Source organism: Trachemys scripta, chromosome 1, assembly GCF_013100865.1.
Source record: "Trachemys scripta elegans isolate TJP31775 chromosome 1, CAS_Tse_1.0, whole genome shotgun sequence".
NCBI lineage: Eukaryota > Metazoa > Chordata > Testudines > Emydidae > Trachemys > Trachemys scripta.
In genome coordinates this window covers 79,299,956-79,314,939 of record NC_048298.1, presented here as the reverse complement: position 1 = coordinate 79,314,939, position 14,984 = coordinate 79,299,956, and the positions used below count along the sequence as shown (strand labels likewise).

At 38.8% G+C, this 14,984-nt stretch overlaps 1 protein-coding gene across 2 annotated transcripts in view; it reads left to right on the top strand.

Moving 5' to 3' along the window:
* Positions 1 to 14,984, top strand: part of EEA1 (early endosome antigen 1) — a 114,253-nt gene that overhangs the window by 76,109 nt on the left and 23,160 nt on the right. For both annotated transcript variants that reach the window (XM_034772665.1, XM_034772674.1), the window contains 6 exons: positions 4,914 to 5,063; positions 6,476 to 6,595; positions 6,864 to 7,067; positions 9,401 to 9,601; positions 10,593 to 10,706; positions 11,993 to 12,148. In XM_034772665.1, the coding sequence (XP_034628556.1) occupies positions 4,914 to 5,063; positions 6,476 to 6,595; positions 6,864 to 7,067; positions 9,401 to 9,601; positions 10,593 to 10,706; positions 11,993 to 12,148 (945 nt within the window). The remainder of the gene's footprint in view (positions 1 to 4,913; positions 5,064 to 6,475; positions 6,596 to 6,863; positions 7,068 to 9,400; positions 9,602 to 10,592; positions 10,707 to 11,992; positions 12,149 to 14,984) is intronic.

Here is a 14,984-nt window from a genome sequence, read left to right as displayed (position 1 = left end):
CCCAGATCCTGGAGAGTTCCATGTGCTTCTGCAAGGTACAGGGCACCCTCAACTGCCATTCTAGCCGGCAGTTGGAGACCTCAGAACATTACAGGGTTATCCCTTAGTCTTCAGCAGGAAATGCTCATTACTTAAAACAGCAAGTCTGTGAGTGATGTTAACACTTCTGATACAGTAGTTTTAAAAAGTACGGTTTCTCTATTTTGTTTCCATTTTGCTTGATGATGACTGGAACGGGACTCTGACAGCGTAGCTGATAGTTTCACTTGTTTATGGAGAACCCAAAATTGTGCATTACAGAGAATATAAAAATATAAGTTGATCCTGGCCCTGATCTTGTAATGACTTGGATGGACCCATGTGCTTGCATGCAGCTCATTGCAGGATAAGGACTTAATTTTTTATGTGATGTGGTGAGTGAGAGTAACAAACAGTTGAGAGATGGGGGGAGAAAAGAAAAGGGTTTCAATAAAAAGATGATCCAGTTTCTCCATTTTTGGTATGTGCACATCTCTGTGGATTGGTTAAGTGCATGTCTGTACAACATACTTTTTTGAGGTGACCTGACAGAAATGGGTTTCACTGAGTTATTTGAAAGAGGAGAGGCTGTTGGTATGGTTAGGCAAACAGGGATTAGAAGAATGTTCCACATAAGGTGGTTTTGCATGAGGAAGGCTCTGAGACAGTAATTGAGGGATGCGGAGTGGTGGGATGCAGGGGGAGAGGAGAAAAGGAAAATATAACCCTCTCTTTTCCTTAGAAGTGATAGCTGCTAATAAATATTGGTTTTATCATGCAACTTTGAACATGATAGCCTACTAATTGGTCATATCTTTTTAACTCCAGAGATTTTTTTTCTTTATAAGTAAAATCAGTAATAAGTACATTCTACTCGCTATGGTAATGTCTTTGGTTATACAGCCCTATTAGCTTAAAGTTCATCACATGTCCACACTGCGCCACACCATTCCCCACAGAAGTCAATGGTTTAAGAGCTTTTGGCCATATACTCTGCCTCTTGCTTCTATAGACTAATTTTTTGTGACATTAAAGCAGAAAATAGGTATTGTGCTTAGCAGTATCTTACAGGAAAAAATAAAATGCATTTTGATCACATTGTATATTAAAGGGACCTTTATAAAGGTTAATAGTGTTTTTTAAATAAATGGTTAATCAATTTATATAGCTTGTTAGAATCCAATAGGTCAATAAGTTGCATATAACCATGGCTTGTAACCATCTATAGCCCCTTCTTCTAACATAGAATCATAGGACTGGAAGGGACCTTGAGAGGTCATCTAGTCCAGTCCCCTGGACTCATGGCAGGACCAGGTATTACCTAGACCATTCCTGACAGGTGTTTGTCTAACCTGCTCTTAAAAATCTCCAAGGATGGAGATTCTACAACCTCCCTAGGCAATTTATTCCAGTGCTTAACCACCCTGACCGGAAGTTTTTTCTAATGTCCAACCTAAACCTCCCTTTCTGCAATTTAAGCCCATTGCTTCTTGTCCTATCTTCAGAGGTTAAGAAAAACAATTCTTCTCCCTCCTCCTTGTAACAACCTTTTACGTACTTGAAAACTGTTATCATGTCCCCTCTCAGTCTTCTCTTTTCCAGACTAAACAAACCCAACTTTCTCAATCTTCCCTCATAGGTAATGTTTTCTAGACCTTTAATCATTTTTGTTGCTCTTCTCTGGACTTTCTCCAGTTTGTCCACACCCTTCCTGAAACGTGGCACCCAGAACTGGACACAGTACTCCAGTTGAGGCCTAATCAGCATGGAGTAGAGTGGAAGAATTACTTCTCGTGTCTTGCTTACAACACTCTGCTAATACATCCCAGAACGGTGTTCGCTTTTTTTGCAACAGCATTACAATGTTGACTCATATTTAGCTTGTGGTCCGCTATGACCCCCAAATCCCTTACCGCAGTACTCCTTCCTAGGCAGTCATTTCCCATTTTGTATGTGTGCAACTGATAGTTCCTTCCTCAACGGAGTACTTTGTATTTGTCCTTATTGGATTTCATCTTATTTACTTCAGACCATTTCTCCAGATCATTTTGAATTTTAATCCTAACCTCCAAAGCACTTGCAACCCCTCCCAGCTTGGTATCGTCCGCAAACTTTAAAAGTGTACTCTCTATGCCATTATCTAAATCATTGATAAAGATATTGAACAGAACCGGACCCAGAACTGATCCCTCTGGGACCCCACTCGTTATGTCTTTCCAGCATGACTTGAACCATTGATAACTACACTCTGGTAATGGTTTTCCAACCGTTTTGCACCCACCTTATAGTAGCTCCATCTAGATTGCATTTCCCTAGTTTGTTTATGAGAAGGTCATGCGAAACAGTATCAAAAGCTTTACTAAAGTCAAGATATACCTGGTCTACTGCTTTCCCCCATCCACAAGGCTTGTTACCCTGTCAAAGAAAGCTATCAGGTTGGTTTGGTTTTCTTTTTTGACTCTCACTTATCACCTTATTATCTTCTAGATGTTTGCAAATTGATTGCTTAATTATTTGCTCCATTATCTTTCCGGGTACAAAGTTAAGTTGACTGGTCTGTAATTCCTGGGTTGTCCTTATTTCCCTTTTTATAGATTTTTTTATAGATTTATAACCATCTACAACACATGTTGCTCATGTCTCCAACAGGCTTATAAAACCTACTAATTATTTATTGAATATACATTGTTTATAAACGTGTGTTTAAAAAAGTGTGACCTTCATTTCTGTAACATGTAAAATGTTGTTATACTTCTGCTGATTTTTTTTTTTTTTCTGGAGCTTTCTTCTTACGTTTGGTGTTTTCTCCCAACATCCGGGTACAAATGACATCAGCGGTTAAGCTGTTCCTGCAAACTTTCCCAAGTTTGCTCAACTCTTGTGCATATTTTTAGAAGGAAATTACATTAGCAATTTACCACAACTTCTTGCCTCCAATCACACACACAAATTACTAGTGTTACTATGTCACAATTACTAATAGTCCATCACCCACAGGTGGAATGATTTTTAATTTACAGTGGCTAATAGTATGGACTTATAAAGGGAAATAACTTAGCTTCAGATATTTTTATCCACTGATGTAAGTGCTCCAGTTAGGTGGAAGTAATTTTTCTACTGTAAGGTCTGACCCATTCAATGTTTTGCATTGAAATACTTCTGTCTTACTCTGTAGTTACCTGTCGCTCCAGAATCCACAAAATGGAAGCTCACATGTGTATGTCGGTTGGGATTCAGTAGTGTGTAGGAGTGGGATTCAGTAGTGTGTAGCTTGAGGTTTCAGATGGAAGAAAAATTTGTTTGCATGGATGCCTGTTTCTAGCAAATAACTGTAAAGAAAGCCCTCGGCTCCTTTAGCTGATGACAGCGTCATAGAATATCAGGGTTGGAAGGGACCTCAGGAGGTCATCTAGTCCAATCCCCTGCTCAAAGCAGGACCAATCCCCAACTAAATCAACCCAGCCAGGGCTTTGTCAAGCCTGACCTTAAAAACCTCTAAGGAAGGAGATTCCATCACCTCCCTAGGTAACCCATTCCACTGCTTCACCACCCTCCTAGTGAAAAAGTTTTTCCTAATATCCAACCTAAACCTCCCTCACTGCAACTTGAGACCATTACTCCTTGTTCTGTCATCTGCTACCACTGAGAACAATCTAGATCCATCCTCTTTGGAACCCCCTTTCAGGTAGTTGAAAGCAGCTATCAAATCCCCCCTCATTCTTCTTTTCTGCAGACTAAACAATCCCAGTTCCCTCAGCCTCTCCTCACAAGTCATGTGCTCCAGCTCCCTAATCATTTTTGTTGCCCTCCACTGGACTCTTTCCAATTTTTCCACATCCTTCTTGTAGTGTGGGTCCCAAAACTGGAAACACTACTCCAGATGAGGTCTCACCAATGCCGAATAGAGGGGAATGATCACGTCCCTCGATCTACTGGCAATGCTCCTACTTATACAGCCCAAAATGCCATTAACATTCTTGGCAACAAGGGCACACTGTCAACTCATATCCAGCTTCTCGTCCACTGTAATCCCTAGGTCCTTTTCTGCAGAACTGCTGCCTAGCCATTCGTTCCCTAGTCTGTAGCAGTGCATGGGATTCTTCTGTCCTAAGTGCAGGACTCTGCACTTGTCCTTGTTGAACCTCATCAGATTTCTTTTGGCCCAATCCTCTAATTTGCCTAGGTTCTTACTTTGTACTCTCCGGGGAAGTTTCCCATGCATCAGCCGATCCAAGAGAGTGGGTTACAAGTCCTATGGAAGGAGCTGGGGAGTAAGCTACAAAAGGGCATGTGACCACAGGACCCTCCTAAAGATCTAGCACATCTTATAGACAGAGTCCATACATCAGCCTCCCTTGTAGTGGAGGAATGCCAGGCGCTCATGGTGAGCTGAAAACACAAGTCCCACTTGCCCAGATAATGCAGAACACTATGATATTGGAACCAATGTAGCCAGTAAAAGCTTAGAGCATGAGCCATTGGAGGGCATAGGAATGCTGATTTACTCTGAGCTCTATGTAAGATGTTGGTTCAGCCATTGCTATTTTACATGATAAATATTTTATGCATTTGGTGGGGGATGGAATTTAATCCTGGTTTTTCTCTGTGTAAGGCTACATAGCTCATACAGAGGGGCTTCTATAAAGGGGTGAGGCTGCTTCTTGATAGCCTCACTTCCCACCTTCTGAACATACCACCCCTTTTGATCCTATGTTCCTGCATGTGCACGTGGCTGGTATGATTTAGCTCAGGTATATGAGAATAATTCCCAAGATGTTTTAGTCATACCATTCTTGTGTGATTAAAAAGCATGATGAAAATTACTATATTGTGTGGATAATGAGTCTGAAGTACAGTGTAGTGGTTGGAAAACTGAGACCAGTATTTTCTTCCAGTTGCACAGTAAACTTCTGGAGACAGAACGCCAGCTAGGGGAAGCACATGGTCGACTTAAAGAACAGAGACAACTCTCTAGTGAAAAACTGATGGACAAGGAACAGCAGGTGGCTGATCTGCAGTTAAAACTTTCTCGTGCTGAAGAGGAGGTAGGAGTGATGCACGTGATCAGATTTCACCTTTGTTGTAGTGATGGTTTGTGTATTCTACTTCTCATGTTGGTGTTTACAGAGTTTGTGTCCAACTGACAGCTTTGACTAAGTTTGTTAAAACGTAATTGCATTTTTAAAAAATCCTCATTAAAAAAAATCCACTATTTTTCTTTTGGCAAAATAGTCTATAGGACAGTTACTTTTTTGTTTTTAGAAGGCTAAGAATTATTTCCTTGCCTAGAGCCTAAAACTGTGAGGTGATTTACAGAGAAATAAAGGATATAGCCCAGGCACTTGAGGACTTTGAGGCTATGGGTCTGAGCATGCAAAAAGATCCCCATGCACAGAAACTTATGCCGTGCATAGCAGAGTTTTGTGTATGCATATATTTTTATGGGATCAGGGTCCAATTGAAGAAGTAATTGACATAACGTGATTATAGTGAATAATGTGTAGGGGGGAATTGGTGTCAGAAAACAGTAATTTTACTACTCTATTAATAGGTCAAGTTTTTTTTGCAATAGGGCTCTATCTTAGTAACAAATATTTGTTGTTGACCTGTTTATATGAGCTATATGCAGATGTGCCAAATATCTAAGAGTGGTACATTTTCAAAGTTTTACACTACAGTTTAGCAAACACCTCCACTCTTAGACTTTAATGAAAGTCATACAGCTAACACTGTGCAATGCTTTGCATGTTGGCTCCAGAAAGTCTGTTAAGGTAAGTAGAGCATAAGGGCAGGTGTATACTTAAAACGCTGCATCAGCACAACTGCATCGATGCAGCTGCGCTACTGCAGCGCTTTAATGAAGACGCTCTATGCTGATGGGAAAGAGCTGTCCCATCGGCGTAGTTAATCCACCTCCCTTAGAGGCAGTAGCTATGCTGACGGAAAAAGGTCTCCCACTGACATAGCGCTGTCTAAACCGGGGATTAGGTCTGTATAACTACGTCGCTCAGGGGTGTGGATTTTTCACACCTCTGAGCGACGTAGTTATACCAGTGTAAGTCTGTAGAGTGGACCAGCCCTAAGTTGCTACTAAAACTGCTAATGATAATTAGCACTTAGTATACTTTATGAATATAAATTACTTTGACTAACTTATCCATAGGAAAAAAGACTAAATATCCTTTAACAGTTTGGTGTTAAGATGTAAAATAATGCATGTCTGACACTTGAGATAATTTTCGTTATTTAGAATTTGCCTACTGTCAGTGTTGAGAAATACTTCAGTGCTTTCTTCTTTGCTATAGAATTGGTATGACAAATTACTACTTTTACATCTGTTTGAAATGTTAAATTGTTTAGTGTAGTCTTTCAGTATTAGAGTAAATGATAAATGTTATTGAACTACTGAATTGTGCTTGTCAGTTTTCAGTCAACAGTCCGTGACTGTTTTTTTAAGCTAAAGGAAAAAGCAGCAAATTGCACCGAATTACAGCATCAGTTAGATAAAGCAAAACAGCAGCATCAGGAGCAACAAACTCTTCAGCAAAGCACTACAGCAAAACTCCGAGAAGCCCAGGTAAAAAAAAAAAACAAAAAACCCCACACATTCTTTTCAAACTAGTATACTGCAGCAGTTAATATTGCCGATGCATTGCCACATGTAAGCTGCATGATTTCCTAATGTATAACATTATCTTTTTTTAATTAAATAACATTAAAGGAATTTATAATTTCAAAATAGAATATGTAGTAAGTATTCGTGAAATTCGATATCTAACATTTCATGCATCAGGAATAACTTTTAAGGTCCCTATACTTAAAGAAACTATTTAATGCATTTTTAGAATGATTTGGAACAAGTACTGCGTCAGATAGGAGATAAGGACCAAAAAATTCAAAACCTTGAGGCCTTGCTACAAAAGAGTAAAGAGAACATCACCATGTTAGAAAAAGAAAGAGAGGACTTGTATGCGAAAATTCAAGCAGGGGAAGGAGAAACTGCAGTTCTTAACCAGCTGCAAGAGAAAAATCATACTTTGCAAGAGCAGGTAAGAAATGCAAAAGCCTCCAATACCCTTAAGAAAGTTTGTGTAAGAAGAGTCTCCTTTGTTTCTGTCTCCCAGTCTGCAGCTTCAGCCTTCACTGTACTTCGCTCTTGGATACTGTATTGCTTTAGCATCTCTTTATAAAATTCACAAGATTTCTGTGACTCCCTTCCCCCCCCCTTCTTGTTGTGATAGCGATACATTTTGGTGCTTCGCATCCAGGTGCACAAGTTGTGCACTTGGATATGAAGGATGGTGTGCATACAGACAATCAAAATGATTTATAATTATTTTTTCTTACCTCTGTGGAAATCTAATTGATAACCTATTTGAACAAGAAAACACATAACATACACTGAATATGATTTAATGAAAAGATCTTTGAAGTTGGAATTTACAATCACAGTGTACCATCTGAAAGGTACATTATTAGATATTGTTAAGGAATTTTTAAAGTAATTTTAGCTGCATACTCTTTTAAAATATATATGTGTATTTATATACGCACACATATATTTTAAAAAAAGCTATGCTGGAATTAGTACTACTTGTGCATACAATTTTTACTTCATATTTTTGCAAAAGGTAACACGATTGTATGTTAGTGACTCTTTTTTGTACTTTGAGGAATTTTTTTAGTATACTGTTTAAAATACCAGTATGGTAATATTGTTGCACACTTACTAACAAAGGTTATTAGAACACCGTGTTCTCCTTTCCCAGCATATGTGCAACACATCACTAGTAATTAGAGCTGAATGTGAGTTCTCTGACATATAGTCCATAGTGTATGCTACTGGTACAAATAAGATAGAAATGTACTAGTTCCCAATACCAGCTGTTACCTGTTTGTAAGGGAAAGAACACTTGTGTCTTTTATGAGCTACTTGAAAAATATTTTGGTAGCAAACACATGTCAATTTTTTGAGAGTAATTAATGGATGTTTTTTGCCATACTTGCTGTAAACTTATAATAAAACATACACAATATATAGAATACTAATATGAATTAAATGGAGTTCAATTCATGTTTATTGCAGACATAGAGCTTTGAAACTAGCAAAGATTAAATTGATAGGGATATATTATTTTCTGGATGGCCACGTGTAACTCACATTAGTGTTAATGGTAATGTGGAAATACCCTTATCCTGAAGAGTTTATAATCCAAGGTACTGATCATATTAACATTTATACACGTCAGTGGGACTACTCATGTTGTGTAAAGTAAAGCAAGAGCATAAGTGTTTGCAGGGTCAGGCCTTAAGAAGACAGGTGAAACGTGAAGGGTGGAGGGAGAGGGATACAATCAAATGTATATAATTTTCTATTAATGGAGTTACTTGTAAATTCTTGGCAATTACATTCTATATTCAAGGAGCAAGTGCTGTATGTTGCATTTTTCATACGTTATGAGCTGGGAGAAACCTTATGTGTCAAGCTAAAACCTCATTCAAATTGATGAGTGAACATGCAAAATAAAGCCCAATAGCATCTGACCAGAATCTAGCACCATGTGGGTGGAGGTTTTACTGGGTATTATGACCAGGAGTATGTGGGAGAAAGTAAGGGTGAGAGCACACAGAAATAGAGAGCAGACAAGAACAGAGAGAAGGAGAGGCAAGAAAGCCAAGCAGGAGCCTGTGACCATGAAAAAAGCTAGAGAGCTTTTGGATTGTTGTTGGCTAAAGAGGTTTGTGGGCTATAAGCTTAGAAACTGCTCCTTTTGTTCTTGGCTCCCTCTGTATTCAGAGGCCCGTCACTTTGTACATTCCTTCCAATAAACAGGACCGCAGCAAATAAAATACCATCAAATTCTGCTTCCAGCTGGAACATCCCCAGGGCCCCAAACTGACTATCTACTCAGGTGGAAAAGAGGCAATAATACATAACCAAAGGGTTGAATCCAGGCCTTCAATGCAAAGCTCAACTCAGCCTAACTATTGAACCACAATTGGTGCCTCCATGATGTGTTTATATTATTTTTCTTATAAATAAAGCAAGAGTCAACCATCCTCATCTGTCTCTCAACCTAGCCAACACTAACTGGGTATACACAAAAGGATACACACTCACAGTGTTATTTGAGAGTGATCATGCTTGCTGGCTTTGAATTTCTTGTCAAAATAGTTATGCTTTTAAAAGTTGGGGTCACTCACGTATTGCACACAAAAAATAAATGCATTGTTGTTGTCCACAAAGAGAAACTTTGTAGAATCAATAAGTGGTGAAGTTGATCAGTATTGGGGCTTCATAACCAAGACAACATGTTTTGAATTTTAGGGTGTTTTTAATTTTGCCTTTGGACTTTTAATTGGCAGCTTATTTATATTGTAGGTAACTCAGCTAACAGAAAAGCTGAAGAATCAATCGGAAAGCCATAAACAAGCCCAAGAGAATTTGCATGAGCAGGTGCAAGAGCAGAAGGCACATCTGAGAGCTGCTCAAGACCGTGTGCTCTCCCTAGAAACAAGCATTGGTGAACTAAGTAGTCAGCTAAATGAAAGCAAAGAGAAAGTATCCCAGCTTGATTTACAGGTAATTTGCCTTTGTACTATATCCTAATGAAAAAAATCCATCTGCACTTCATCATGGAAAAAGGTGGCCTTTGTTGAATATACAAGGCTAGTAGGCTAAGATTCTACTAAAGTTTGCTTGTTTTGTGAGCAACAAATGGCCAAATAAAGTGCAATAAGCAAGATATAATCCAGCAAGACATCAGCGGTTCTAAGATATAAGGATTGCAGCCAAAAAAAACAAAAAAACAAAAAAAACCCACACACACACCAAAAAGAACACAACCACCACCAAGGAATCAACGAAGGAGAAGTTATGTCTCCTTAAAAGACTCAGACTTGCTGTGTGTATTAAGGCTAAGAAGCCTATCTGAAAACTGTTTTAATGGTTCTACAGTCCACATGCCAGGGTGATTTCCCTTGACTAAAAGGAGAACTGGATTGGACCCCATAACTCAGGGTATATCTACACTTATCGTGGATCGACGCTGCGGCGATCGATCCACCGGGGGTCAATGTAGTGGGTCTAATGAAGACCTGCTAAATCAACCGCAGATTGCTCTCCCATCAACTCCGGTATTCCACCAGAACAAGAAGCATAAGGCAAATTGACGGGAGAGTTTCTCCCGTCGACCCAGCGCAGTGTAGATACTGCAATAAGTCAGCCGAAGCTACATCGACTCCAGCTATGTTATTCATGTAGCTGGAGTTGCGTAACTTAGGTGGACGTAACCCCGTAGTGTAGACCTGCCTTAAGAGAAGAACAATTATTCGTAACTTTATTTTATTTTGTTCCATTTTGTCTTCAACTGTCTAAACTTTGTTGATAACTTGTGGTTTAGCTATGATTTCTGTGTCCAACATTTCATCATGTCAGAATTACTAATAATTAGCAATAAATAGCTAGTATTAAAGCGCTTGTTAGTAGGAAGAAAATTTGAGTTAAAAGCAGCTGCAATCAAGAATTCTTTATGATCTTCATATTACAAACATTGTAACACTCTTCTTTTCAGATAAAAGCAAAGACTGAATTACTGCTTTCAGCAGAAGCATCAAAAGCCGCTCAAAGAGCAGATCTTCAGAATCATTTGGACACAGCCCAGAATGCACTGCAAGATAAACAACAGGTAGGAGAAATTAATGCTACTAGATCATCTAAGATAACCTTCATACAAAACCAAAAGGACAATTTGGTTTGGGGAAAAAAAATCAAAGTCCTTGTGGATTTGCATTTGCGTTGGAGACATTATTCAGAATTTGAATATGTGATATATTTTGTCCTGTTTGCTATACGCAGGGCCCTGTATATTGTAATGTATGGAATTGACTGTGAAATCCACCCCTGCTGCAGAAATGTACTCTAGAATCTAAGCTTCCATGTTAGAATAGAATAGTTTCTAACCTGTGTGATTATGAAGAGAGACTTTACAAAGTATACTGAGTGTAAAACAAAGCAATGTTGTTTTTCTGGAGTTTGCAGATTCAAGATAAAAAAAACAGACTTCAGCTAAATGAAGAAACATACTTTTTTATTCCAAAATCAGTGTGTACACACACACACTTGCATTAAAATAAAAAAGGGATGAATTAAAACCAATTTAGTTACTTTGGTGAAAGTCTGTGTGCACTCCATCCCTAAATCAGCACGTCTCATTGGGGTGCTAATATTGAAAACGAATGATAACAAATTAACTGTCAACATGGTTAATTATTTTGCTGCTGATTATTTCAGTAAAAACATTCACAATTTCAAACCACTTCAAAAGTAACACCAGCTCCCATGCCTTCTCGGGTGGAGAATTGAATATTAACATAAATAGCACAAGTCCTTCTGTAGTGATTTTCATTTTCATATTTAATTAATTAAAAATCTCCCAGATTTTATTTTAAATGAAGCTGCTGATGAATTTGTCAGTCTCTTGCATCAGTGTGTTGCATAAGTTAGGTCCAGCTCACCATAAAACTTGTGGTCTTTTGACTATCAGCAGTATGTGTTCCGCTTCTGGTAGAAAATAATATTGTTCCATGTTGAACCAATAGTTTTCAAACTATGATCCGTAAGCCATTGGTGTCTGTGGAGAGTTGATTGGTCACATGGTATTGGATGTCCTTGTTCCTGCTAAATTTAATCTACTGCTACAAATAGGTTAATATTATGTTCCCGTGCACACAATAGCAAAAAATTTAAAAAATTTTTGCTCATGAAAAAGTTCTGCCTTAAAAGCAATTTGAAAAGAATAAGGTATTAAATATGCTGTTTTTCTCCAGTATAACATGTGCATTTTTAAAAATTTCATATGAACATTTTAGACAAGTAAATATTTAGGCATGTGTTTAGAGAACTCTTTAATAATTTAAAAAATACTCATCCTTTAATAAAAGTAACCATTTTCAATTATATTTTACTTCATAGGAGTTAAATAAGGTCAACACTCAGTTAGATCAGGTTACAGCTACGCTGCACGACAAGCAAGAATATTGTACACAGCTGGAAGCCAATCTTAAAGAGTATAAAGAGAAACGTCTTTATTTAGAACAGAAAACGGAGGAGCTAGAGGGACAGCTTAAGGTTTGTATTCAGAAATGAAGAACCTGAGTTTATAAAACTAGTTTTCACCATGTAAAGCAACAAAATTGTTTCATAATGCATGAGACAGCAGTGCAGAAATTGCAGGAGGAGAATGGCCAGCCACCTAAAAAGTAGTGTAGATAGTATTCTCTTTTCCCAGTGTTTCCTTTTTCAGCTGATGAATGAGAAAGTGGGGTTATGCCATAACTGCCTCCGCTGCCCCAGTCTCCTTCCCCTCCAATGGGTACCCTGAATATAATTCATGGAGAATATTAAGAGATGAGACATAAACCACTTCCTAATTTCAGAGCTCTCATATTTGTGGTGAATAAAGTTACTTGAAGTTTATATAAAGTGCATAAGTGTTTGCAGGATCAGACCCTAATGTACACACATCTTCAGTGTATTACATTTGAGGCAGGAGGCAAAAAGCTAGAATACAGTAACATGAGAAGTGTATACAATTGCACAGAGCTGGAGTATGTTCCATTTATAAATTATTGGTTTATTTTTAGATTACAGTATTTTAAGCGTCTTACAGATAAAAAACAAGGGAGATGTCATGCTAGGAGTCTACTACAGGCCACCTAACCAGGTGGAAGAGGTGGATGAGGCTTTTTTCAAGCAACTAACAAAATCATCCAAAGCCCAAGATTTGGTGGTGATGGGGGACTTCAACTATCCGGATATATGTTGGGAAAATAACACAGCGGGGCACAGACTATCCAACAAATTCTTTGACTGCATTGGAGACAACTTTTTATTTCAGAAGGTTGAAAAAGCTACTATGGGGGAAGCTGTTCTAGACTTGATTTTAACAAATAGGGAGGAACTCGTTGAGAATGTGAAAGTAGAAGGCAGCCTGGGTGAAAGTGATCATGAAATCATAGAGTTTGCAATTCTAAGGAAGGGTAGAAGGGAGAACAGCAAAATAGAGACAATGGATTTCAGGAAGGCAGATTTTGGGAAGCTCAGAGAGCTGATAGGTAAGGTCCCATGGGAATCAAGACTGAGGGGAAAAACAACTGAGGAGAGTTGGCAGTTTTTCAAAGGGACACTATTAAGGGCCCAAAAGCAAGCTATTCCGCTGGTTAGGAAAGATAGAAAATGTGGCAAAAGACCACCTTGGCTTAACCACGAGATCTTGCACGATCTAAAAAATAAAAAGGAGTCATATAAAAAATGGAAACTAGGACAGATTACAAAGGATGAATATAGGCAAACAACACAGGAATGCAGGGGCAAGATTAGAAAGGCAAAGGCACAAAATGAGCTCAAACTAGCTACGGGAATAAAAGGAAACAAGAAGACTTTTTATCAATACATTAGAAGCAAGAGGAAGACCAAAGACAGGGTAGGCCCACTGCTTAGTGAAGAGGGAGAAACAGTAACAGCAAACTTGGAAATGGCAGAGATGCTTAATGACTTCTTTGTTTCGGTCTTCACCGAGAAGTCTGAAGGAATGCCTAACATAGTGAATGCTAATGGGAAGGGGGTAGGTTTAGCGGATAAAATAAAAAAAGAACAAGTTAAAAATCACTTAGAAAAGTTAGATGCCTGCAAGTCACCAGGGCCTGATGAAATGCATCCTAGAATACTCAAGGAGCTAATAGAGGAGGTATCTGAGCCTCTAGCTATTATCTTTGGAAAGTCATGGGAGACGGGAGAGATTCCAGAAGACTGGAAAAGGGCAAATATAGTGCCCATCTATAAAAAGGGAAATAAAAACAACCCAGGAAACTACAGACCAGTTAGTTTAACTTCTGTGCCAGGGAAGATAATGGAGCAAGTAATTAAGGAAATCATCTGCAAACACTTGGAAGGTGGTAAGGTGATAGGGAACAGCCAGCATGGATTTGTGAAGAACAAATCATGTCAAACCAATCTGATAGCTTTCTTTGATAGGATAACGAGCCTTGTGGATAAGGGTGAAGCGGTGGATGTGGTATACCTAGACTTTAGTAAGGCATGTGATACGGTCTTGCATGATATTCTTATCGATAAACTAGGCAAATACAATTTAGATGGGGCTACTATAAGGTGGGTGCATAACTGGCTGGATAACCGTACTCAGAGAGTTGTTATTAATGGTTCCCAATCCTGCTGGAAAAGCGTAACGAGTGGGGTACCGCAGGGGTCTGTTTTGGGACCGGCTCTGTTCAATATCTTCATCAACGACTTAGATATTGGCATAGAAAGTACGCTTATTAAGTTTGTGGATGATACCAAACTGGGAGGGATTGCAACTACTTTGGAGGACAGGGTCATAATTCAAAATGATCTGGACAAATTGGAGAAATGGTCTGAGTTAAACAGGATGAAGTTTAATAAAGACAAATGCAAAGTGCTCCACTTAGGAAGGAAAAATCAGTTTCACACATACAGAAGGGGAATAGACTGTCTAGGAAGGAGTACAGCAGAAAGGGATCTAGGGGTTATAGTGGACCACAAGCTAAATATGAGTCAACAGTGTGATGCTGTTGCAAAAAAAGCAAACATGATTCTGGGATGTATTAACAGGTGTGTTGTGAGCAAGACACGAGAAGTCATTCTTCCGCTCTACTCTGCTCTGGTTAGGCCTCAGCTGGAGTATTGTGTCCAGTTCTGGGCGCCGCATTTTAAAAAAGATGTGGAGAAATTGGAGAGGGTCCAAAGAAGAGCAACAAGAATGATTAAAGGTCTTGAGAACATGACCTATGAAGGAAGGCTGAAAGAATTGGGTTTGTTTAGTTTGGAAAAGAGAAGACTGAGAGGGGACATGATAGCAGTTTTCAGGTATCTAAAAGGGTGTCATAAGGAGGAGGGAGAAAATTTGTTCACCTTAACCTCTAAGGAT